A 26,464-nucleotide genomic window follows, 5' to 3' on the forward strand; every position below is an offset into this window, starting at 1 on the left:
AAAACAACTCTGTTGAACATTACAAAACTAAATTTATATTTTTTCCACATGCATGATAGACTTGGGTGACTTTCAGAGAAAGGATAGCTCAGCTCTGGCTGGTACATACTGTCACTTGGGGGCTAGGAGATGGAAGGTAGAAGTGAGGGTAAAACCATCTTCTGGGTGAAACGGGGTTGGGGATGTAAACAGAAGGACTGGGAAAGGGAAACCAGACCACATGCCGAGCAGGTCAAGTCTCTCAAATGCTTAGAGCATCATTTACGCTGTTCTACACCCCCACCTTAAAGTCAAGGATAAAGGATATTCTAAAACCAAAACACAGTGATTTCTGGACAATGCCACTGCCCTCTCTCATTAGTGTGGATAATTAAAAGTAAGGATTTGGTGTGACAGTCCCCAGGCAGATCTGGTTTCAGCATTCCCCTATCAAAGCTTTTTATATGGAAACATTTCATTTTATTCGAGGGATTTTTTTGCAAAGAAGTTGAACATCTGAAATCAGAGTAGAAAAACATTCAACACGTGGTAATGCTCTGGGAACAACTGCTTAGATGATGAGGAGCCGACACCTCCCAGGGGATTCAAGTGGAAGCACAGCACAGGCCTGGTCTTCCAGCCAGAGTTGCTCAGCATCAGCTACAGACCTGGGTCAGGTCAGCGACAAACGCTGGCACTTGGTTCAGAAAAGACCCAACCTCCCGAACCCATGTGCTTTGAAGTAAATGACTTTCATTATAGATTTTTCCAAAGACTGATGATACTTCAAACAAGAGTTTCAGGCCAAGTTCAAGCTTCACTTTGATGAAGACAGAAAATGAGGTAGGCATAGTATTAGAAAAAGGAATTTAAAGTCTAATTTCTAACCACCACCCACCTCCTTCCAAAGTCTTCCTCTTCCTTCACCCCTTTAAAGAAGCCAAAAACAATATGAGATACCATTTGAGAGGAGTCAGGAAACTGCTGCTCTGAGCCCATGCTGCCATTTGAACCACTCCATGTGCAACAGTCAGACTCTGGAATACTATCAGAGTTGCTCTATGCCAGCCACCACTACAGCAGTTGTAAAAGAAGGCCCAGGAGGGAGCCAGCCAAGAAAAGAAGTAGACAGTAAGCAACTGCAGACAGTATGCATGGAGAAAATGGATTCTTGCATTTAGAAATATTAGCATCTCTGTAACAATATAGTTCGCTTTCTAATTTTTTTCTCTGCAAGTGGCTAAATATCTCATCACATCACTCAGCACAGTTTTTACATGTTCTATGGGATCGGAGGGTTCTCTACTGGAACGGGATGAAGTACGGTGAAGGGAAAAAGGAAATCAGTTCTAAGGACTCATAGAGAGACTTCAGACAAAGTCTGTGATGGTGTAAGCTTTCTCCTACTGGATATAACTGACCCTATAAATTAAGACACCAGGTTCAGCATTACAGGGCGTTTACTGCCACCTACATGGTACAGCCCCACCGTGTAAGTCACTTCGTGCCATTTATCATAAGAATGCAGTAAGAATAGTTAAGAAGTTAGCTATGGACAACTTCATAGCAGCACTATTTACTATAGCCAAGACATGGAAACAACCTGTGTCCATCAACAGATGAACGGTTAAAGAAGACGTGGTGTATATAGACAATGGATTATCACTCAGCCATAAAAAAGAATGAAAGTTAGCCATGTGCAACAGCATGGATGGACCTGTAGGGGATTACACTTAGTGAAGTAAGTCAGACAGAGAAAGACAAATATTATGTTTTTACTTATAGATGGAATATAAGAAATAAACAATATAACAAAAACAAACAAACAAACAAAAAGGCTCACAGATGCAGAAAACAAACTAGTGGTTACCAATGGGGAGGGGGGAGGTGGGGGGGGGCAAGATAGAGGAAGGGGGGACTTCCCACGGGTTAAGAATCTGCCTAGCAATTCAGGGGACTTGGGTTTGATCCCTGGTCGAAGGACTAAGCCCTACAACTAAGACACAGAGCAACTAAGCCTGCATGCTGCAACCACGGAGCCTGCACATCACAAGGAAAGATCCTACACGACATACTGAAGATCCTGCACATTGCAACTAAGTTCCAACACAGCCAAATAAATAATACAAATTAGTAAATACTCTTTAAAAAAAAAGATAGAGGCAGGGAGTCAAGAGGCAAGAAGTACTAACTAGTAAGTAGAAAGTAAGTAAGATTCAAGGATGTAATGCACAGCACAGAAAATAGAGCCAATATTTAAAAATAACTTTAATGGAATAAATGGGGCTTCCCTGGTGGCTCAGATGGTAAAGAATCTGCCTACAATGCAGAAGACCTGGGTTCAATCCCTGGGTCAGGAAGATCCTCTGGAGAAGGGCATGGCAACCCACTCCAGTATTCTTGCCTGGAGAATTCCATGGACAGAGGAGCTGATGGGCTACAGTCCATGGGGTTGGACACGACTGAGTGACTAACACTTTCACTTTTAATGGAGCAAAATCTATAAAACTATTGAATCACAATGTTGTGAAACTAATCAGTTCAGTTTAGTTCCTCAGTCGTGTCCAAGTCTTGCGACCCCATGGACTCAGCACTCCAGGCTTCCCTGTCTATCACCATCTCCCAGAGCTTGCTCAAGCTCATGTCCATTGAGTTGGTCATGCCATCCAACCATTTCATCCTCTGTCGCCCCCTTCTCCTCCTGCCTTCAGTCTTTCACACAATCAGGGTCTTTTCCAATGAGTCAGTTCTTTGCATCAGATGGCTAAAGTACTGGAGCTTCAGCTTCAGCATCAGTCTTTCCAAACAATATTCAGGGCTGATTTCCTTTAGGATGGACTGGTTGGATCTCCTTGCAGTCTAAAGGACTCTCAAGAGTCTTCTCCAACACCACTAATATGATATTATAAATCAAATAAACTCTAATTTAAAAAAAAAAGAAGCTAGCTAGGGAGAATGCAAGTGTTTACAATGAGAGAAAGACTATCACTCTAGTGCAGTGGTTCTTAATCCAGGATCCACAAAGGGAATTTAAGGAGTCTGTGACATGGATGTGAAAACAAATTGCCTTTCTTTTACTAACCTCTACCTGAAAGACAACATCTCCTCTCATTATGAAACTAAGCAACAAACCAGTTAGTATTATCTGTCCCTGGGATCTTGCTCCCAATAGAAATCACAGATATTTTCACATTACATTTCAATTGTTGCAGATATCTTAAAATATTATTTACATTCCTCACTTATCAGAAATTACAGTAGTTGTTAGGTCTGCCACTCTATCTTATTATTTAATGCATTAATAAAACACTGGGCTTCCCAGGTGGCTCAGCGGTAAAAGAATCCAATGCAGGAGATGCAGGTTTGATTTTTGGGTCAGGAAAATCCCCAGGAGTAGGAAATGGCAACCCACTCCAGTATTTCTGCCTGGAAAATTCCGTGGACAGAGGAGGGCTATAGTCCATGGGGCCACAAAAAGTCGGACACAACTGAGAGACTGCATACACACACACGCAATAAAACACTATACTGTTATACAACAAACTTATCTTAAATATTTTGATAACTATTTTAATGTTATTGTTTTCCTATGTCATCCTCTTTATGTATTTTATTAATTAAAATATATTAACTCTGAAAACGGCTTGTGAGCTTCAAAGGACTGTCAAAGATACCCATGCACAAAAGGCTATGAACCCTCAGGCTTGAGTAAGAGCCAGATGCTACTGCCTGCCTAATAGGCTCAGAGTGTTCAAGTCTTATAACTACATTCTGGGTTTTGTGGCTTGTTTGAAATTAAAAAAACAAACAAACAAACCTTTACAACTGAAATTCTTGCATTTGCTAAATCTGAAACTCTTAACCCTTTCTTTTAAAATAGTTGTTTGATGCAAGATGAACATCCAAGGTTTCCTATGTCAGATTCCTGACAGATCATTCCCGAAAAGGCAGGTGACCTGAATCCATCTGGAAAGTGATTTCGGCAGCCAGGAGAATCAAGATTGAGTGCAACCTGTGGCCCTTCTTGTCGGCGAGAACACCTCCAACCTGCCTGACTGCCACAGTCAAGAACACTGGTCCTGCTTTTTACCAAATTCAGCTCTCGTGCTGTGGTGTAAATTTAGGGGCAAGTGCTCAGGACAGCACGGCTTGCAGAGGAAAAACACTTCCCATGTGTATCGTTGCCTGCTTTCCTTCCCATCTGAGCAACAGAGTGGCCACGCTCTCTTGTTTACAGTCAGGAAACGAGTCCACCCAAGGTCTTCTCAGTTTCCAAAACAGGAGACAGCAGCAACAGTGCAAAGCACTCTGCAATGTGGCAATGTCAGACTCCCAGCAAACCAAGTCATCCAACCACCAGCAGGGACGTCCCCCTGAGAAGGTCTCTTTACACCTTCCCTCTGCCGAGCCAGAAGCTCTGGGAGGCTTGGGCACAATCCTCAAGCATCTCTGACCCCAGAGCCCAGGACAGAACTTAGCCCACAGTAGGTTCTCTACTCATGCTTGCTGGACACTGGAGGCAAAACTGGCCTGTTTTTCTTGTTTGTCATTTATTTTTATGGGTTTTTGGAAATGTATCTTGCATTTCTTTAATTACTTCTCTAGTAAGAGTAAGAAGGTTTTTGGTTATTGTTTTTTAAAAAGATGGTTCACAGATGAAGACAACTCCTTGCATATAGATCCCAGAGTTGGATGCTTCTGGGGTTTGTGTCCTCAAGGAGATAAGAAGAGGCCCAGCCCTAGGGAATCCCTCACCTACAAGGGGACGTCACATCAGAGGGGACCTGAAAGGCAGGCCTAGAGGACCCAAGTCAGACAGAGGTTTGGGGATGAGCCAAACACGCCCCCAACAGCTGTGGGGAAGGGCACATCCAGAGATTAGGAAACACCAAACAAAATGAAGCCATGGGAGCAAGGCGGGGGCAGCCCCACCCCAAAGCCCCTCTGAACACCAGGCTGGACCTTGTCCTGGCACTTAAAAGGACTTAATCTTTCAGTCACAAAATTCTCTTTGTGTCTTATGTAACCTGCAGCTTCCCATGGGTATGAATCCAGAGAAAAAGCAGCTGCAGAGCAAAACTCGGCATTTGGCACAAAACAAATGCATCCTTTCCAAACCATCACCACCACCCTATACCCTCACCCATCAACAGGAGGCCTTCCAGGAGGAGGAGAAATCTTGTCAGAGAGGAATAAGGCTCTGGCCTAGTTCTTTATCCGGCTTCCCTGATGGCTCAGTGGAAAAGAATCAGTCTGCAAGGCAGGAGACCCAGGTTATACCCTGGGTGGGAAAGATCCCCTGGAGAAGGAAATTGCAACTCACTCCAGTATTCTTGCCTGGAAAATTCCATGGACAGAGGAGCCTGGTGGGCTACAGTCCATGGGGTTGCAAAGAGTCGGACACAACTGAGTGATTAAATAACAACAACAAATAGTCTAAAACATGCAATTTTCAGAAGCTTACCTGTTGGCTGGATCACCACGGTGGCCACATCCACGGCTTTTTCTTGAATTTCTTGCCAGTTTCCCTGCTCTCCGATCCACTCACTGACGATGCATCTGTAGGAGCCCTGGTCGGAGGACAGGGCCCGGGACACGGAGAGGCGGTACCCGTCGCTCCCCACAGTGTCCAGGCGTACGTCCCCGCCGCGGTAGCGCTGCTCATAGCCAGGGCCGGGTCGGAACCTGCCCTCGTGGGTCAGGGAGAGGATGCTCCGCCGGGCGGGGCCGCGCCGCACCTCCCACTGCAGCGCCAGGTGCGTGTGCAGCGGCGACGTGGTGGAGGCCGAGCACCGCAGCTCGAAGGGCTCGCCCTCGCGCAGGCTGGGGCCCGGGGAGGGCTGAGGGCTGGCAGCCACATGCAGGGCGTCGGATAGCACTGTGGGGAGAAAGCAGAGCGATCGGAACACTGCTGCCCCAAGCACTGGGCAAGGGCCCGCCAACCTCCAGGCCTTGAGGGACAACTTCTTCCTCCCCTCCCCTGTTCTAATGCCCAGATGGGCCCATCTGCCCATTTCACTACATCTCTCATCTCAGCTGACATTCTGACCTGAGGAAACAGGTAGCACTAATAAGAGCACCCTGCTAGAACTGGGAGGTGCAAACTCCGTTTGGGAAGCTGTGCCTTGGGCTATACTTCTGTGACCCTTAGGCAAATCACTTAAACCCCTCTGTGCCTCAGTTTCCTCATTTCTAAAATGGGATGACAACTAGACCCAACTCAGGAAGCTGACTGAGAATTCAACTAGATATAAGGGAAGGTTCCCAGGACAGCACTTGGTACTCAGTGATGACCAGCCATGACTGTCCAACATATCTTTGTTGGGACACAGGCTGGAGTAGGGAGCCTGGGGGATTGTCCAGAAGTTAAAGCAGTGTAATTTGAAGAGCACTAAAGTGTGGGAGAACTTCCTGCGCCCCCAGGTCTAGGCAATGAGTAAGAATAACTAGGTTGAGAAGAGGGCATCTGCAGGGTAGGAACCCATCAAGGAAAACCGAAGCCTTAGTTATTTATTAGGACCCATTAGGAAAAGGCCGGGTTTCTCTACAGTCTAGAAAAAGGGGGCAGGAGATCAGGCAAGTGTTGGTGAGAGCTATGAGGAAGGGAAGCCACACTTGATGTAGCAGTGAGGAGGCCCCTACCAAAGAGACTGCAGGGACCACCACCTCTCAGGTTTGCCTAAGGGCTGGCTGAGAGAATCCCCAAACACCACTGTTCACCATCTCCTTGGGTTCTCCTGCCATTCCACGCTCGGAAATGAATTCAATGTCCTTGAAAAGGGACTACTTTAAATAACAGAAAAAACTGCTACATTTTTAGAAGGACATATCCCAAAGTCCTATCTCTACTGCAAATGAATATAATGACTTTCTAGTATATACATCAGTCTGTGACTCCAGCTAACATGACTCAGTTCCCAAGACCAGTTATCTCTGAGGCCATGGATATATAGTTTTAAGACCTGTGAAGCTGAAGGCCAGAGAGACCCTAGATCATGCATGGCAGCCACCAGAGGCTCCATCTGGGCAGCCAGCCAGTCTCTTTCATGGCCATCCACCTGCTTTCCTGACCCTGAAGAAAGCCTCTCCTTGCTTCTCCTTCCAAAGACTGGAGAAGAAACAGAAAGATACTGGGGTGGGGGGAGGGGGGGGGCAGGAAGTTCCTCCTGCGGCCTCCAACTCCTGAAGATGGGCATCGCACATGGAGACAAGTGTGTATCTGATCTAATGGAGGTGTAGCATGTGTGTGAGGACTACAGAAGCAATGGATCACTCAACTCCAATGCAAGAATGCATTATGAGACTTTGTTCTAAAAAGACATATTTGATTTTTGTATAGGAATGAGAAGAGGTAATAGAAGAGGTAGATTTGACATTTTAATGCTTGTATAATGGAAGTGGCTGTTTTTATCCCCTTATGAGTCTAGTCGGGGAACAGAATCTGGAATATGGTAGGAGTTAAGAAATCATTACAGAAGGAATGAATGCCTGAATCAACCCCTTCTTTTTATATCATATCATGTAGATTTTCTGCTTTCTTGATCATTTAATACACTACTACCCTGACATAATTTCTTTTTGGAACAAGGCAGGATACAAATAAATGCATAATTAAGTAATAATAATAACAACATTAATGTTTCTATTTTGCTAGCCTCAAATTAAAATTGTTTGTTCTTGCTCATTTACCAATTAGCTGTGTGATTTTAGGCAAGTAATTAACCTACACTTTTCCATCTCCTTGTGTGTAAATTAGGGAAATACCCTGCCCTCTCTTCTTCACTGGGTTGAGAACTGAATGGGTGAGTAAATCAAACAGGACTTAGACAATGAAAAAACAAACAAACCCAAATATTCCAGCTATGTTAGGTGTGACCACTTGCACAGCCAGGCCCACCAGCTTGCAGTGACCACATCATGCTTTCTCTACATATGACCCATACGACTTCTAGAAAACACAGGTACTTAAATCATGAAGAGCACAGAGAAAAGACATGAGCTCCGAAGTATCTCTTATCCCCATAAACATGAAGAGTGTCCACGTGACCACCACCCTCGCATCCCTAACTTGACGGAGTGCTTACTATGGCACTGCTGAGGCTTTACATGTGCTAATTCACCTTGGGGGTTTCCCTGGTGGCTCAGTAGTAAAGGCTCTGCCTGCCAATGCAGGATCTTCCCTGGGTCAGGAAGATCCCCTGAAAAAGGAAATGGCAACCCACTCTAGTATTCTTGCCTGGAAAATCCCATGGACAGAGGAGCCTGGCGGGTTACAGTCCAGGTGGTCGCAAAAGAGTCGGACAAGACTTAGCGACTAAATAACAGCAGTTCACTTTGACCTTTATGGGAGGCACTGTTTTCCAGAGGAGGACGCTGAGGCATGGGACACAGAAACAGCCAGAGAGGTGACCAACGGGAGAGCCAGCCATGGAACCAAGCGCAGGCAACCTGGCTCAGAGTTGGACTCTCCACCACACACCATGCTGCCTCCAGCTCTCCAGCCACGAGACAGTTCATATGCACCATGGAATGAAGAGTGGGACCTCAGTGGCCCCCTGGCCCATCCTCTGCCTTTCATCAGGTAAGATACTATTACTCCCTTGGACAGAGGAGGGAGCAGAGCCCCAGGCACAGTCACTCACGGTGGGGTGGCAGAGGGAACCATGGCCCTGGGGCACAGCACTCCCCTCCTCCCATGAGGATGTACCTTTAACCTGCACTGTATCCTCATAGTTGCCCTGCACAGTGGCGTCCGTGCTGGGGGTAGAGCACTTGTAGTGACCCTGGTCGGAGTGCTGGACGTTCTTGATGTGCAGCTCCACCGCGTCGTTGGCCGTCCGCCGCAGCAGGATGTCACCCCTCTGCAGGCGCTCGCGGTACTGCTGGGCTGGGAAGCCCGCTTCCCAGGTGCTGGCAAGCTCCACGAAGCTGCTGCCCGAGGCCGAGAAGCTCCAGTCAAAGTTCTGCTCGCTGGGGCCATCGTAGTCACTGACGTTGCAGGGGATGACCAGCTCGGTGCCCACCACCCGCACCAGGCTGCCCGCAGGGACCCTCACCACGCGCCCTCGGCAAAGAGCTGCAACGACAAGAAGTCAAAGAGGCAGGCTTGAATCCAGTAAGCTCTTCCCGGAATAAATGTGGCAAGCCTGGGGGCGCTTCAGCTCCCAGGCACATGATGGAAAACATGACACTGACCAACATGCTGCCAGTGTCTGTGCAAAAGGTTCAGCCCACCCCAAGGACCCCGAGCCAGGAATAGCCCCTACAGTGAGTATCTCTCATGCACCAGTCTCCTAGGATCAACAGGGAGGAAGGTAAGTACTAAAAGTAGGCTAACTATAAATTTGAAGAGCTTTCTCCCTCCCGTTACTATTTAACCTACTGTGATCACTCAACGTGATGTGGAAATATTTTAGGTTTTGTGTGAAAGAAAAGGACACAGCTAATCAAGTATTTACATTTCTGCCCACCCTATATCAACCCTCTTCCCTAGAGACCATTCCCCAGGGCTCCTGAGACCTGATTTACAATGATAGATGCCAATTTTTTAGATCCTGAAGCAGCCTGCTGATAAAATGATTTAGCTCTGGTTATCTGACATTGCCTATAAATTAATTTTAAAATATGACGACTCTACCAAGTATTAATTTTCTATTTTCTGGCTCATTTCCTTCTCTCTACTCTTCACCCTGATCCAAATGCAGAATGAGGCTAGGGAAGCACAAAGTGAGAGAGTGCTGCTCTGGCCTGTTGCTGGGCATTGGTAGGAATGCAGCAGCTTACTGGGCACGGGCCGGGTGGACAACACCAAGAGTTCACTGGCATTTCCCGCCCCAAGAGCACAGACCTCCTGGGCCTCTGGGCAGGCCCTTGGGGCCTGTTGTGGGTGTCCTTTAAGATAGCTTCTTTGTGATGAACTTTGGCACATTCTTTGTAGTGAGTTTACTACCTGTGTAAGCATTTCAGTTTGGACCCAAAGAACTTGCATGTTTCTTTCCTGAGGTTCTATGAATATGTCCAGCATTAAGATATACAGGAGAAAGGATGGGCTCTGAAATCAAGGGGTGTGGGGGTGTGTGTGTGTGTGTGTGTGTGTGTATCTCTTAGTTGTGTCCGACTCTTTGTGACCCCATGGACTGTAGCCCACCAGGTTCTTCTGTTCATGGAATTCTCCAGGCAAGAATATGGAATGGATTGCCATTCCCTCCTCCAGGGGACCTTCCCAACCCAGGGATCGAACCCAAGTCTCCTGCATTACAAGCAGATCTTTATTGTCTGAGCCACCAGAGAAGCCCTGAAATCAAGGGGACCTAAGTTGAAATTTGAGAGACTTCTTTTAGCTTTGGCTTCCTCAACAATAAAATGAGGAAAGGAGGAGTCGTTGAGCTGATGAAATAAAACGGCTACCTGAGACTCCATCATGTAAGAAGAGTTCAACCAAAGGGATCTTCTATTATTTATTTTCAATTTTGTGTTTTTGTCATTTGCTCTGGGTAGAATTGTGTCTCCCTACCACCACCTCCCCATTCATATGCTGAAGTCCAGGCCCTCAGCACCTCAGAGTATGACCTTATTTGGGAATAGGTTGTTGCAGTTGTAATTAGCTTAACCGTGATGAGGTCACACAGAGAAGGGTGGGCCCCTGATCCAATGACCAGTATCCTTTAAAGGGGGGTGAGGGAATTTGAACGTAGATATGCACTCAAGGAGAGTGCCAGGTGAAGCTCAAGGAACAGATCTGTCTACGATCCAAGGAATGCCCTGCACCCCAGTCTCAGGGACAGACACTGAGACTGAAACCAAGTCCAAGTCCTCCTGGCTCGTTTCTGCTGAAACTTCTCAGAAAGACATTTTTACCTCCTTTGGGATCAGGGTACCAAAGGGATGCTTTGCTCTGAAGCAGCACATGGGCAGCCCTCTTGACTAGGCGAGAAAGCTGTCTATGGCAGAAGAGACTCAGGCCAACACCAGGAGAGGTGCAAGGAATGTGTCCTCCTGACAGACAGCCTCATCTGAGCCACTAGATTTGGCCACACTCTCGCCCGTGCACACACATGTGCACGTCTTCCCCAGACATTTCAATTCCTTACAATTCCACTCACACTTATGGTCCTTAAGCTAATATCTGCCACTGGTAACTCAGGGCATTGAAATAAAACATACCTACCCAGCAGTGAGGTCATCATCACCACAGTTCACAAAAGAAACAGGCGATCTTTTTTATATTTAATTTCAGAGATGACCGGATAATCCCAAATCTCACAGAAACCCTTCAGAAGGAAGGTCACAATGGAGACCTGTAAGAGGGGTCACAGCCTAATGCTTTTTTCCTCATGCCCAGTGTCCTCTTCTATGAAGTGGACACATGACCCCTTAGGGCTTTGTAAAGCTTAAATGAGCCACAGAGCCCCCGTGACAGTGCATGAAATTCGGTAAGGCTCTGCTTTGCAGGTGGCATCTATAATAAACTTGATCACATTCATTCACTCTGCTTCCCTGGCAGGTTTACAAAGGAATTTCCTAATGTGTCAATCTTTGCAATTCCTAGCCCTTGTCAAGAGGCTGACCAGGTTAATAACCAGCTCAACAGGGCCCTTTGGCATGAGGCTATATTCCTTGTAAAGTCTCTGTCTTTATTCTTAGTGAGCAGAGCTTGGGGGACAGCCGGTTCGTCTCAGCTGTCCAGTCCTGCTTCCACACACAGCTGCCCAAATCATCTTTTAAGGCATAAATCATGTCACTTCACTGATCAGAAGTCCTTCACGGCTCCTCATCACCTGCAGGATTCACTCTATCTTTCAGGTCCCCTACTGTGATCCCCCTGGTTCAAGCCACCTTCCCTCTCACCTGAATTACTGCAACAGTCTCCCAATTGGCTGCCCACCTGCCCTCTACTCTCAACATGGCCAAGCCATCTTTTAACAACTCAAGTTGTCTGACATCTTTACTCTGTTTAAAGCTTCAGATAAAAGGCAAGACCTCACAGGACAGGGCCCTCTTTGCTTCTCCACCCTCCTGCTCCTCCTTCCACTGTACTCTAGCCATCCTTAATTCCTAAGGCTCTTGAGCAAACAGAACTACTCCAGCCTCAGGGTCTCTGCACATTGCTAAGTCCAGAATATTCTCAGATGCTCATTACGCTCCATCATCAGCTCCACATTTCATTACAATGTTGCCTTCCCTTTCTTGACCATCTTAAAACTGCACATACCCATCCTTATTCTTGTCGTATTTTGTCACTTATCAATAATACTCTTTACGTGTATCCATATATTTTTACTATTATTTATTATCCACCTCCTCCCACTAGAATGTAAGGACTATATGAGCTGAGATTTTTATGTTTCCTTTGCCCCTGAATGCCAGTGCCTAGAACTGGACCTGATACCAGATGTTCAGTAAATATTTGCTAAATGAGTGGATGAATAAAAATACACAAGATCCTTCAGAGTCTGGACCATGGCTACCATTCCAGCTTCATCAGCTATCACTCTTCCAGCCCTTAGTGCTTAGTTAGCTTAGTGCTAACAAAACGAACGACAGTTCGTTCTCTGGAAATGCCATGCTTCTCTCGTGTGCCACAGACTCTGCTTCTGGGCCTCATGCATCTGGAATTGCCATCCCAACAACCTCTCAGCCTCTTGCAAGAAGCAGCTCCAGCCCCATCTCCTGTGTGAAGCCTGCCTCATCTCCCCAGGGGTCACTCAGGCACGCCTGCCTCTACATCCAACTCAACCTGCAGAAGTACCTTCTTCCATGCTGGCTACTTTACAGTGCCACTGGGAAAAGCCAAGGAGACATGAACAGATGCTTGAAAGATCAAATTCTAATCTGAAAAAGATAGAAACCTGCGTGGTGGCATACATGAAGATCTGGGATGTCCTCTCATCTGGGCAAAGCAAGATTTTGAAGCTGAGAGAACAGAATTTCAACTTGCTAACAGCAAGCTGGTATTTAGCACATATTTCCTTTAATACTGTTAGATAACAGTTAATAATATTTAAAAAGAAATACAACTTGTGAAACATAGAGCAGATGGCTCTTTCAGAATCAAAAAGAATATCTGCAAAGTCACACATTGCCAACTTTAGTTGAAACCTCTCGTAAAAGCTGATAACTAAGGGAAAAAGAACAAAACTCTCCTCTGGTTTTCCAAATTCTACCAAATTTCACATGAAGAGTCCCAAACACTTTGGCACCTGAACTGTATTCGTTTCACGTTCTAGAAAAATATCTTTACTAAGAAATAATTTAAAATTGTAGTTTCATTTGTTTTCAGAGGTCAATATAAGAGACCTTCACATGAGATACATTTCTTTATTAGCCTTAGAAGGACTATTGAGGGCACTACTGTGTTGTTCAGTGACACAAGAAAACATATGATAAGACTCTTAAAATTTAGTACCTGAACTCCTCTTGACGGCCCATTGTGTGCTCTTTCCCCAGAAAGTAAGAACTACATAGGCATCTCTCAGGCCAGAAACCACAGGCCAAGTACCTTTGAAACTCAACACAAAATTAGGGCACCTTAATAGCACATTTTGTGCAGTATATTAAGGCTCTGATGCTAAGGCTCTTCCTCATAATCCCAGTTACTAAGTGGACCAGTACCACATCACCATGCCCCGACTAGATCAGACCTTCTTACATAGGTCTCAGAACCCTGCACTGCTTCCTAATCCCTGTTTTTAAAATTTCTGCCTAAACCTCCCAGCAAACACACACACACACACACACACACACACACACACCTGAATACAACTGGGACTACTAACTTCATCATCTCTCTTTTCTCTATTCCAACTTCCAAGTCTTGTTTTCCCCATCATATATAAAATTCGCGTGTCCTTTTGTACTTTGGGCTTCCCTGCTGGCTCAGAGGGTGAAGAATCTGTCTACAATGGTGGAGACCTGGGTTTAATCCCTGGGTCTGGAAGATCCCCTGGAGGAGGACATGGCAACCCACTCCAGTATTCTTGCTTGGAGAATTCCCTGGACAGAGGAGCCTGGCGAGCTCTATAATCCATGGAGTCCCAAAGAGTCAGACACGAATGAGTGACTAACACTTTCACTTTTGTGCCTTAGCTTCAAGCAAATCTAGTACTAAATATGATAGTGAAATACGGAAACCATCACAACCTAACTTTCTAATAATTGTCTCTTTCCTCTATCTCTATAACTTCTTTTGCCGTCTTTTGCGTCTCCTGCACTGGCAGGCAGATTCTTTACCACTGCACCACCTGGGGAGCTGGGGAAACAAAACTGAAGTTCTGAGTTCACAAAGGAAGGTGGACTATAGTAAACACCCCAGAATGGATTACAGCCCTGGAAAGGGCTATGCCTTTGGAGTAAGAGCAAAGCTGAAGAAAAAAACCTGCTCTATCAATACTAAAATCTCATCTCAAAACATCTCAATTCCTCATTGGGTGACAGTGAGTTTCTCTTACTCTTTAGCCTGCTAAGAAAAAAAGAAAGTACATCTTGTAAAGAAGATGGCATCATACAGAGCCTCTACAACTTTTCAATATTTAATCAAAACCTACCAGACACTCCATATGACAGCAGCAAATGACTGAAAACAAAAGGCAACAAAACAGACAATAGAAACAGAGGCACGGGGACCCAGATACTGGTGTTATCAGACATGGGCTTAAAATAACTACAATTAATTTACCAAAGAAATAGACAACAGGATTTCATTTAACTTAATCTATTAAAATAATCAGATAAAAATCTAGAACTAAAAAAAAAAAAATCTAGAATTAAGAGCCCAATAAATGGGTTTGATATCAGATTAGATGCAGAGAAAAAAGTCAGTATATGCTATCCAATCCTGGAGAAGGAAATGGCGAGCTACACCAGTATTCCTGCCTGGAGAATTCCATGGACAGAGAGACTGCTGGGCTACAGTCCATGGGGTTGCAACAGTAGGACATGACTGAGCGACTATCAGTCACTCATAAGATATCCAAACTGAAGCCCAGGGTGTAAAAAAGATTAAAAATATAGGAAACAGTCTAAGAGACACATGAGAGATAGCAAAAAGGCCAAACATGTAACAGAGACCCAGGATGAGAGAGAAAGAAAGCGATAGAATTGGGCGGAATTAATTTCTGAAGAGATAATGGCTAAGATGTTTCTCAAACTGACAAATGCAGCATGCCACAGATTCAGGAAGTACTGCGTATCAGAGGCAGTGCAAATATGAAGAAAACCACACCTAGGTGCACGACTGTAAAACTGCTGAACAGTAGAGAAGGGAGCAACAATACAATGATTCTGACTTTCAATAGAAATGATGCTCTTAAAACAATGTAATGACATCTTTAAAGTGATGAAAGAAAGTAACCACCAACTGAGAATTCTACACAGAAACGCCAAAATAAATTTTAAAAGGAAGGCAAAATAAATATGCTTTCAACTAACTCTCAACAAGGGAAAGAGAATTAATAAAAAGAAATAGTAACAAAATACCAAAAAGATATACGAAAGGGCATTCTTCAAATAGGAGAAGAATGATCCCAGATGGAATCATGGAGATGTACAAAGACATAAAGGGCAATAGAAAGGTTAAGTGTGTGGGTAAACCTACTGAGTGGGGACTATATAATACAATATTAATCATGTCTTCGGGAATTTAAAATATATGTGTAATTAAAATATATGACAACAGCAGCACAAAAAATGAGGGAAAGAATGAAATAAATGGAGCCTAAATGTTTTCTAAGGTCTTGCATATGATAAAAGCATCATCAGTAGACACTAAAAAGTCAACAATATATGTTTAATCTCTAGAATAATCATAAAAATAAAAGAATAGATAACTAAAGAGAGAGGGATAATAAAAATTACTTGATTAGGGACTTCTTTCGTGGTCCAGTGGTTAAGAATCCACCTGTCAATGCCCAGGACATGGATTTGATCCCTGATCCAGGAAGATCTCAGATGCTCCAGACCAACCAAAGACTGCATCATGACTACTGAGCCAGGGCTCCAGAGCCCTCCAGGCACAACTACTGAGCCCTCTACCACAACTCCTGAGACCGTGTGCTGCTATTACTGAAGCTCATGCAACCTCCTCCAGTATTCTTGCCTGGAGAATCCCATGGACAGAGGAGCCTGGCAGGCCCCGTACAGTCTATAGGGTCACAGAGTCAGACAGGAGTGAAGCGATGTATGATGCACACATCTAGAGCCTGCAAGCCACAACAAGAGAGCCCACCACATTGAGAAGCCCATGCACCACCATAAAGAGTAGCCCCTGCTTGCAGCAACTAGAGAAAAGCCCGCACCCAGCAGCAAAGACCCAGCACAGCCAAAAATAAATAAATTAAGGGAAAAAAAAGAATCCACCCGCCAACGCAAGGGACACAGTTCTGGGAACTTAGATCCCACAAGCCTCGGGGCAACTAAGCCCTTGCCTAACAGCTACTGAGCCTGCGTGCCCTGGAGCCCGTGTTCTGCAACAAAAGAAACCACAACTGAGAATCCCACATACTGCAACCAGAGAAAGCCCATGCACAGCAACGAAGACCCACCACAGCCCAAAACAAATAAATACAAAAACAATTTTTAAAAAAGAGTCACCGTTCTAGTCCATTCTTAAATAAATTTAAAACATATATTTTAAAAACTTGATTAATAAAAGAATCTATAATTTCAGCTAAAATGACATAAGCATTTTTCAAGTATTTACTTTGTAATCTGTTCACTTTGATTCATCACCAGATTTCTCTCCACAAGGCTGAGATGGAGTAAGAGGAGGAATAGTAACATCCCATGTCTCTCTTATACGCCAGAACACCCCCATCACTGAACCGAGGAAACTGAGACTCAGATAAGCTAATCACTTGCATGAAACCATGAAGTGAGGGACTCCAGCCAGGTTTATCTGGTCCATGCACTGCCCTGTCAGGACAAAGACTGGCTGGGTTGGTTTTGTCTTCAACTGCACTGTTGATATTACCACCTTCTGTTGATTTTGTCTTTGTGCTGAGTGGGAAGAAGGAACAGCTTGACATTCCCTATAAAATATCTCAAATTCTCCAAGGACAATGTGAATCAGATAGGCAGCAAAGTAACCAAAATGAGTTACTAAAGAGAAGAAATATATATTCTTGATATAAAGTAGACAGAGGAGAAAAATAGAAAAACAGGATTATTAAAAATAACGTCCAGTTTCTTAAAAATTTTTTTTCTGACAGACTGTCTTCATTATTTTAAGTGATACTAACTCTATGTCTTACACTTTCATATTCAAATAAGGTGAAGAGGACTTTATTCTAAAAACATATAGGAAGGACTTTTGGAAGCCTACTGCTCTTTCTTGCAGTACAGACAATTAATATGCAAGCGGTAACTGTTTCCAGATTTCTATTTGCCTACCTTTGAAGTATTCAAGAAAATAATTAAATGCCTTCAACTTTCTTCCATCATGTAGAATGGATGGGGATAGGCTTGCTCTTTGGAAGAAAAGCTATGACCAACCTGCTGCTGCTGCTAAGTCACTTCAGTTGTGTCCGACTCTGTGCGACCCCATAGACGGCAGCCCACTAGGCTCCTCTGTCCCTGGGATTCTCCAGGCAAGAATACTGGAGTGGGTTGCCATTTCCTTCTCCAATGCATGAAAGGGAAAAGTGAAAGTGAAAAGTGAAAGTAAAGTTGCTCAGTCGTGCCCGACTCTTAGCTACCCCATGGACTGTAGCCCACCAGGCTTCTCCATCCATGGCATTTTACAGGCAAGAGTACTGGAGTGGGGTGCCATTGCCTTCTCCATGACCAACCTAGACAGCATTTTAAAAAGCAGAGACATTACTTTACCAACAAAGGTCTGCATAGTCAAAGCTATAGTTTTTCCAGCAGTCATGTATGGATGTGAGAGTATGACTATAAAGAAAGATGAGTGCCGAAGAACTGATGCTCTTGAACTATGGCGTTGGAGAAGACTCTTGAGAGTCCCTTGGACTGCAAAGAGATCAAACCAGTCAATCCTAAAGGAAATCAATCCTGAATATTCACTGGAAGGATTGATGCTGAAGCTGAAGCTCCAATACTTTGGCCACCTGATGTGCAGGGCTGACTCATTCTAAAAGACCCTGATGCTGGGAAAGACTGAAGGCAGGAGGAGAAGGGGACAACAGAGGATGAGATGGTTGAGTGGCATCACCGACTTGATGGACATGAGTTTGATCGAGTTCCAGGGATTGGTGATGGACAGGAAAGCCTGGTATGCTGCAGTCCATGAGGTCACCAAGAGTTGGACACAACTGAGTGACTGAACGGAACTGAGGCAAGAAAAATCAGGCAACTTTTTCAGTGCAATCATCCCTGCAATGTTTATTTCAATAAGCATTATTGGCAACCATGAGGAATCATTAAGAGAGACCAGCTAATGAAGACGAACTGGATTTATCCAGCCTCTTTCACCCCCTCATGATAGCCATGGGAAATAGATTTTATTTCCTGGGTTACCATCAACATTATTCTAAATCAAGACCTGCAGAGTACAGAAGATCTGCAAAGGATATCTGCAGTTGTTTCTATTATTGCTCAGATGTTATCACCTCACTGAGCAGTCTAGAAGCAACAATCTGACTTTCCAATCAGAGTAATTTCTAAGAAAAGTATTGAAAGTTACTGAATCCAATAGCACAGATAGAACAGAAATACTGAAACTGAAGAGCTTGTGGTATTTTCACTTTGCCTTGTCAAATGACACCTAAATCCCCCTTTCCCAGTCCTTACAAGCCCTTTAAGAGAGACTAGGGGCCTATGGATTTCTACATGAAATTTCTAGTCCACACGAGATTTAGAAATGGATATACAAGGTCAAACCTATAAACCCTCATGGGGCCTTCAATGCAGCATCTGACTTAACAAATGCAAAACCTTTGTCTCTGCATGACTGCCACTGAGAGGTCTGGCAAGAAGGGAATACGCCGGCTTTCATTTAGACAGTCCCTATGTGATGAAAATGCAGCAATGTACACATTAAACAAGTTACAGCCAGCAGAGAATGTGTAATGAAGTCACATATGGCACTACTTCAAAACCTCATCCAAACGCAAATAAGGTTCTACTAGAGCAGGCCTCATAATCATTTAAAAAAAAAAGATTTAGCTAAGACCTTACAGAGATAAACTAGACAAATACAATATGACTTTTTAAACAAACAACTATTGAGCAAGAACCCCCCTAGCTAGACGATATGTGAGAGAGGAAGGTAAATCAGCCTTGGACCTTCTTTTAAGAGACTTACGGCATATTGAGTTTTAGAGGCATACTGAGTCTTAGGGGCACGTGAAAAACTAACAGGAGGAAGAATATTTGTAACCAAAGAAAGGTACTAACAAGTGCCAGGGGTTTGACAGAAACTGAGGGTGTGTCCCTAAAGAGATTAGGGAAAAGCTTCATGCAGTGTCAACATTTGTATCGGGCCTTTGAAAAATGGCTGGGGGCTAGGGGTTGGGCAGGGGACACTGAGGAGAAAGGTGACCAGTGTTAAAAGGAGGAGCATAAGCAAAGGCCTAGAGGGAACATGTGGGTTGCGGTGAAGAGTAGGGCGAGTGGAGAGTGCAGTATGAGCAGGCTGGAACGGACACACACAGGCGAGGTCAATCAGGAATCCTCAACGAGATGGGGGTGGGGAGGTTGGTATAAGAATCAAAAGAAGAACAAGGGCGGGAGTGGAAAGGCAGCAGCTCTGAGAGCCATGCTGGAAGAAGAATCCACTGACATACCTGAGATGAGAGATGTCCCAGGGAAGCCGAGAGCTGCTGAGGAAATACTGAGGAGAAAAGCAGTCAGTGAGACTCAGACAAGTTGAAAGGTCCACCAGGAATGGAAACCTGCGATATTTGAGCCCCATAACAATGTGGAGTCACGTGCCTGGAGAGGGGACTGGGTGAAGATCTCAGAGATATGGAAGTCCATGGAGTCACCAGGGAACAGAGTGCAAACAAGAGGAAAGGAACAAAACCACAGAACCATTGCAAATTTCTATTATTTAAACACAAACAGAAGAAAAGGACTGAAAAGGGACCAGAAAAAAAAAAAAAGGAAAAAGGAACAGCAGCCAGTTAGGAAGAAAACCAGAAAAGGCTTATGTCCTAGCAGCCACCAAGGGATGCAAGAATTCCAAGAAGCAAAGGTTGGGAGTGACATCTACTGTTTTCCTTACGGACATACCCATCTATGGGCTGTCCAAAACGTTTGTCTGCACTTTGCCATAAGGTGTTATAGAAAACCCGGAACAAACTTGATGGCCAACCCAAAACTTGCTCCTGGGAGGCTGCAAGCTCCTATGGCAGGATCTGGCTCCTATACTATGTGCATCTTGCACAGCATCCAGAGCAGAATCCTATTATGTTTCGGTTTGGAAAAAAACGAGCAACAGTGTCGCTCAAACCTGCAGAGAAGTCAAGGAAGATGGGTACTGAGAGAAGACTTCTGAACTGATGATCAAGAAACCACTGGTAACCTCCACAGAAATGCATTTGCAATGATGTGGTGTGGGACTTGGCGAGTAACAGCCAGGAGAAAGGAATAATCCAGATGCAAGGAAGAGAGGGTACAGCCACGAAAGAGACCCCAAAGTAGGCAAGCGGCAATGAAGGGCACAAGTGGGCAGTTTATCCTGGAAAGTCAGCCAGTTGGTCCTCTAAGCACCTTCTCAGCACGGCGGACATTCAGCCAAGGGTCCCTGCTCACAAGAAGCTTGAGCTCCAGTTAAGGAGCGTGTGGGGAAACAAGCCGGGAGGGCTGATAAATGCTGTCAAGATAAAATAGGCTGATGTGCTGGTAACTGGGGATGGGGATGGTGAAGGGCTGCTTTTAGCCAGTGTGGTCAGGAAAGTCTCCTCTGAGGTCACCAATGATTTCAGACCTGAATAAGGAGGAGGCAGGGGCAGAACTCCAGGGTAAGATTGCTCCAGGCAGAGAGACCAGCAAATATAAAAACACTAAGACCGGAGCAAGCCTGGGGTATTCAAGGGATGGAAAAAAAGACCAGTGTGGTTGGATTATAATGAACAAGGGGGCAGAGGCCTTGGACTCTGGTTGAAATGGGAAGCACATAAACTAGGGGATGATGAAGCTTACTTTATCACAGAAAGTCCACCCTGGCTGCTCTGTGAAAGATGGACAACAGTGGGCTAATTTGGATGTAAGGACACCGGAATGGGAGAAGTTACGGTAAATCAAGCAAAAGATGAGGGATGCTGAGCCTCAGCTTGTAGTAGTGGTGACTCTCAGGAGGAGTCAGATCCAAAACATGTTTTATAAATAAAGTGAAAAGATGCACTGCTATTTTGAATGTGGAGAATGAGGAAGACAGGAATAGGGGTGGTACAGGCTCTGGCTGGAGCATATGGGTTCATGGTGAAGCCATTTACTGAGATGGGAAAGTAACTGGCAGGAAGGAATTCATATCAGGCAAGACTAGAGCTCTTTTCCAGCCCTTTTAAGCTCGAGATGCTTACTGGACATGAGTAGGGGTGCAGTGGAGTAGGCAGTGGGTACATATGTCTGAAGCTCAGGGGGAAGGTCCAACCAGAGACAATCACTGAAGAGTCTTCAGCACACAGATGGTATTCAAAGCCACAAGTGACCCGGGAGTCACAGAAAGACACACTGCATACATACAGAAGAGAAAAGAGCCAAAGACAGGGTCCTTATTTTTTTCAGAATTTAGGAGAAAAGGATGGGTAAAAATACAGCAAGGTTTTAAGGCAAAAAAAGCTCGAGGAGCCTTAGGCTAGTCTCCAGTGTCACAGTGAAGTAGTAGAAAAGGGATTAGATCCTGGAGATTGTGGACAAGGCTTAGAATACGAATTAGAAGGAATATAATGGCAAACTATCACAAAATTATTACAAGGTTCACTGAGATGCAGTAAAGACAACCTAATTGGTAAGAAAATGAGGTGGGCAGGATTTAAGATTTTGCAAGATGATAAAGCTTAGACTTAGAGACTATGGTTGATGTGGGTTACTCAACCACAATATGAGGACTGGCAAAGAAATGAGGCAGAGGGTCCTTAGGAGGTTAACAAACTCACTGCTGACATGCTGACCACCAGGATAAGAGCTCATGAACTGAAAATGGCTTGGAGAAAAAGGAATTTTCAAGATCAGGGGATAACAATGAGGATGAAGAGTAGGTTCAACACATATGAGGGAACTTGTAAGGAGTAAAGAGACGCAATTGTGGTCACAGAGGGAAATATCAGAATGGACAATCAAAAAGGTGAAAGAATTTTGAATGACGACAAGGTCCAGGTGTGGCCATTAAATCTTATAAAGTGTGTTATTTTCTTAGGGGCTAAGGTGACCATGGAGAAGGCAATGGCACCCTACTCCAGTACTCTTGCCTGGAAAATCCCATGGACAGAGGAGCCTGGTAGGCTGCAGTCCATGGGGTTGCTAAGAGTCAGACATGACTGAGCCACTTCACTTTCACTTTTCCCTTTCATGCATTGGAGAAGGAAATGGCAACCCACTTCAGTGTTCTTGCCTGGAGAATCCCAGAGACGGGGAAGCCTGGTGGGCTGCCATCTATGGGGTCTCACAGAGTCAGACACGACTGAAGCGACTTAGCAGCAACAGCAGCAGCAAGGTGACCATATGGTCTTCCCTGGTGGCTCAGAGGTTAAAATGTCTGCCTGCAATGCAGGAGACCTGGTTTTGAACCCTGGGTTGGGAAGATGCCCTGGAGAAGAAAATGGCAACCCACTCCAGTATTCTTGCCTGGAGAATCCCATGGATGGAGGAGTCTGGTGGGCTACAGTCCACGGGGTCGCAAAGAGTCGGACACAACAGAGTGAGCGACTTAAGGTGACCATAGAAGGCACTTCCTTAGCCCTCACTGACCTGAGATAGCTGCAGAAACACGAGGAAGGGGCCATATGACCAACAGACCACAGGAGTAAAGAAGGGCGGAGTTATCATTCTGACTCTTTGTCATCCCATGGACTGTAGCCCACCAGGCTCCTCTGTCCATGGGATTTCCCAGCCAAGAATACTGGAGTGGGTTGCCATTTCCTTCTCCAGGAGATCTTCCTGATCCAGGGATCAAACCCAAATCTCCAGTGTCTCCTGTGTGGCAGGCAGATTCTTTACCACTGAGCCGCCTGGGAAACCTCAAAGAAGGGTGGTACAGGGATCTAAACTGTGTTATCACTTAGCGTTTACACGACAGTTTCTGGCTCTAGTCTGCAATCATTCACATCTGCAAATTTTCTTTTAGCCTTCGTAATGGAAGAGAAGAAAGAGTAAGTATGTGTTTCTCCAGGTCAAACAGGAACTTGATGGTAGAAACACTTCGTGCTTGGGACTTCCCTGATGGTTCAGTGGTTAAGAATCTGCCTGCCAATGCAGGAACATGGATTCAATCCCTGATCTTGGAAGCTCTCACATGCTAAGAGGCAACAAAGCCTCTGAGCCACATGCCCTAGAGCCTGTGCTCCACAGCAAGAGAAGTCACCACAATGAGAAGCCTTGGCACTGCGAGTAGAGCAGCCCCTGCTCTCTGCAACTAGAGGAAGCCCATGTGCAGCAACAAAGACCCAGAGCAGCCACAAATAAATAAATAAAACTTTAAAAAAGACTTCACGCTCCCTGGGAATTGACAGGCTCTTCAGTCAATGCAACTTTCCACAGCTTTTGCTGCTGAGATAACCATTCCCTCCGGCACTACAAGTAGGAAAGGCAAGGAAGACAGGCGAGGCAAATGAGGAACACAGCTGCAAGTCACTTCTTAAAGACTGGATCATTAACCAAGTGAACTTCTTACCAGGGAAGCCCCAGACCATGTAATCATGACATCACTCCAGCATTGTGGCCTTTGAGAGATCCTGAGAGGCCAGAGTCATGCCAAATCTTTAGTTCTGCCTTATGACACTGTGCAGGTTTGTACTGAGTCAATATGGTTATATGAACTACACCTCCCAGAGTCCTCCTTCCTGTGCAGTTCCGGGTTAGAGCTGGACAAAAGGGAAGTGAGTACATGCAAGATTTGGGAGCAGAAAGGAAGCAGGAGCCATAATGCTATAGGGGTCATCAAGGTTCAAGGAAGCGAGAGACAGATGCGCAGGTGTCGGTGGGTTCTAGTTTGTTCTTGCTCTTCTTTCTGCTCTGGGTTTCTTCCCGAATGTTAACTTTACTGGCCAAAGTGGCTCCAGGGCCACCAGGTAGTAGCTATGAAGAGGCAATTGTCTTTGCATAAACCCTTATGCCAGACCATTCCGCCTCTTCATGGCCCCACCCTGCCTGGCTCCTCCGTTCCTCAGCCAGCTTCGACATGTCCACCCCTACCAGTGCTTCAGGACAGCTGGCTTTTCCTTGACCCCTTTCAGACCTTCATTTACCAAGCTCCTCCCAAAATTGTACAGTCTAATTCCTCTACTAGATGTCTTATTCCATAACATTCACAGCGGCTCTGCTCCTCTGATGGAGCCCAGATACGTAAGCCAAGTATCGAGCAGAAAGCTTTGCCCTCAAGGACTCAGTAATTGACAGAAACCACCTTACATTTATAGCATGGCTTTACAGTTTGGAAATTCTGTTCCCATGATTTAATACTCAACCTTGAGAGGATTAAATCAGGAAACTGAGGTTCGGAGAAGTTAGGTGACCACAGAAGAACACAAAGACACAAAAAGCACTTTGAGACAATCTTTACTGGTGGGTAACCAAAATAACAACACGTGACATGATTCAAACAATTCTCTGTCCAAGGACCAGAGACAGGAAGAGCTGAGGCAAGATCTATCCAAGAGGATTATTTTAGAACATTCTGTAAAATTAACAGCTGCTGGAGGCCTCAGCACTGCCCTGCACCCCTTACTACTCAGCCATTTTCAATCCTCCCTGTGTTCAAACAGGCCAGCAGAGCCTGCCAAGTTGTGTGTGAACACCTGGCCCTCCTTGCAGTCTCAAGTTTATGGAGAATGGAGGATTCACGTGAGTTTAAACGTGCATCTGGGCGCGAATGCACCTGAGACAACTGTTGGGGAAATCCTCCCTTGCTCCTTTCCTTGGGCAGCTGTGTCCTCTCCTTCCCGATTTTACCATTTCCCATTTTCTGCCCTTCCTTTGCCTTGTCCATCCCTCTCCCCCAGCAAGGCTTAAGCCTATCCTTGATATTTACAGACACACCACCAGATGCCATGGGTGGTGGAGAGGCCCAGAGAGGGGTGCAGTGTGGTAGACTGACTTGAAAATGACTCTGAGTTCACATGCCCTTTAAGGAACAGGCCTTGACTCCATCACTCTGACCTCTCATTCCTTCATTCAGCGGTTCTTTATTGCACACCTGCTGGGTGCAGAACCATATCATCAGGTGAGTCAACACCTGGCCAAGGGTCAACGTCAAGGATGTTGGAACAATGTGGCAGATTCATAGAAAATCTCAGGGTGGGGGTGGGGAGGGATAAATTAGGAGTCTGGGATTAGTGGATACAAACTACTATATATAAAATAGTTAAACAACAAGGTCCCATTGTATAGCACAGGGAACTATATTCAATATCCTGTAAGAACCTATAATGAAAAAGAACCTGAAAAATAATATATATATATGTACACATATGCATACATGTGTACATATATGTGTACATGGGCTTCCCTGGTGGCTCAGTGGTAAAGAATCTGCCCACAATGCAGGAAACACAGGAGAATCAGGTTCGATCCCTGGGTCAGGAAGATCTGCTGGAGGACGGCATGGCAACCCACTCCAGTATTTTTGCCTGGAGAATCCCAGGGACAAAAGGGCCTGGTGGGCTATAGTCCATAGGGTTGCAAAGAGTCAGACAGGATTGAAGTGACTGAGCATGTGCACACACACGTGTACACACATATATAACTGAATCACTCTGCTGTACACCAGAAACTAACACGGGCTTCCCTGGTGGCTCAGATGGTAAAGAATCCATCTGCAATACAGGAGACCTGGGTTCGATCCCTGGGTTGGGAAGATCCCCTGGAGGAGGGCATGGCAACCCACTCCAGGATTCTTGCCTGGAGAATCCCCATGGACAGAGGAGCCTGGTGGGCTACAGTCCATAGGGTCACAAAGAGTCGGACACAACTGAGTGACTAAGCACAGACCAGCACAACACAGAAACTAACACAGTATAAATACTATACCCCAATAAAAAAAGAAAAAAAAGAGATGAGTCCTCCAACAATGAGAACCTTTTAAAGTATCGAGTAAATAAAGGACACAAGGGACTTAGGGCAGGCAGAACTAGTGAAAAATAGACATTCACTCACAACATCAGGCTTAAACTCCTCCAGGTGACATTCCAGGCTCTTCCCAATCTTACGACTTTCTCTTCAGTCTCAACCCTTTCCTTCTGAAGCCCCTACAACTTACCTCCAACTCAAGCCACCGAAAGGTTTTCTTCAGGCAAGACCAGCTTACTTTTAAAGTAACTATCCTCTAATTAAAATAAATACATTTCAAAAAAGAAGCCAGTTCTCAGCACCC

General features: G+C 45.2%; 1 protein-coding gene across 1 annotated transcript in view; it reads right to left on the bottom strand.

Annotated features, from left to right (window-relative positions):
- Positions 1 to 26,464, bottom strand: part of PTGFRN (prostaglandin F2 receptor inhibitor) — an 80,408-nt gene that overhangs the window by 38,586 nt on the left and 15,358 nt on the right. Inside the window, exons 2-3 of the mRNA XM_070367427.1 lie at positions 8,687 to 9,055; positions 5,444 to 5,857 (exon numbers count right to left, since the gene is read on the bottom strand). Coding sequence (XP_070223528.1) covers positions 5,444 to 5,857; positions 8,687 to 9,055 — 783 coding nt within the window. The remainder of the gene's footprint in view (positions 1 to 5,443; positions 5,858 to 8,686; positions 9,056 to 26,464) is intronic.

This window comes from Bos mutus, chromosome 3 (genome assembly GCF_027580195.1).
Source record: "Bos mutus isolate GX-2022 chromosome 3, NWIPB_WYAK_1.1, whole genome shotgun sequence".
Classification (NCBI taxonomy): Eukaryota; Metazoa; Chordata; class Mammalia; order Artiodactyla; family Bovidae; genus Bos; species Bos mutus.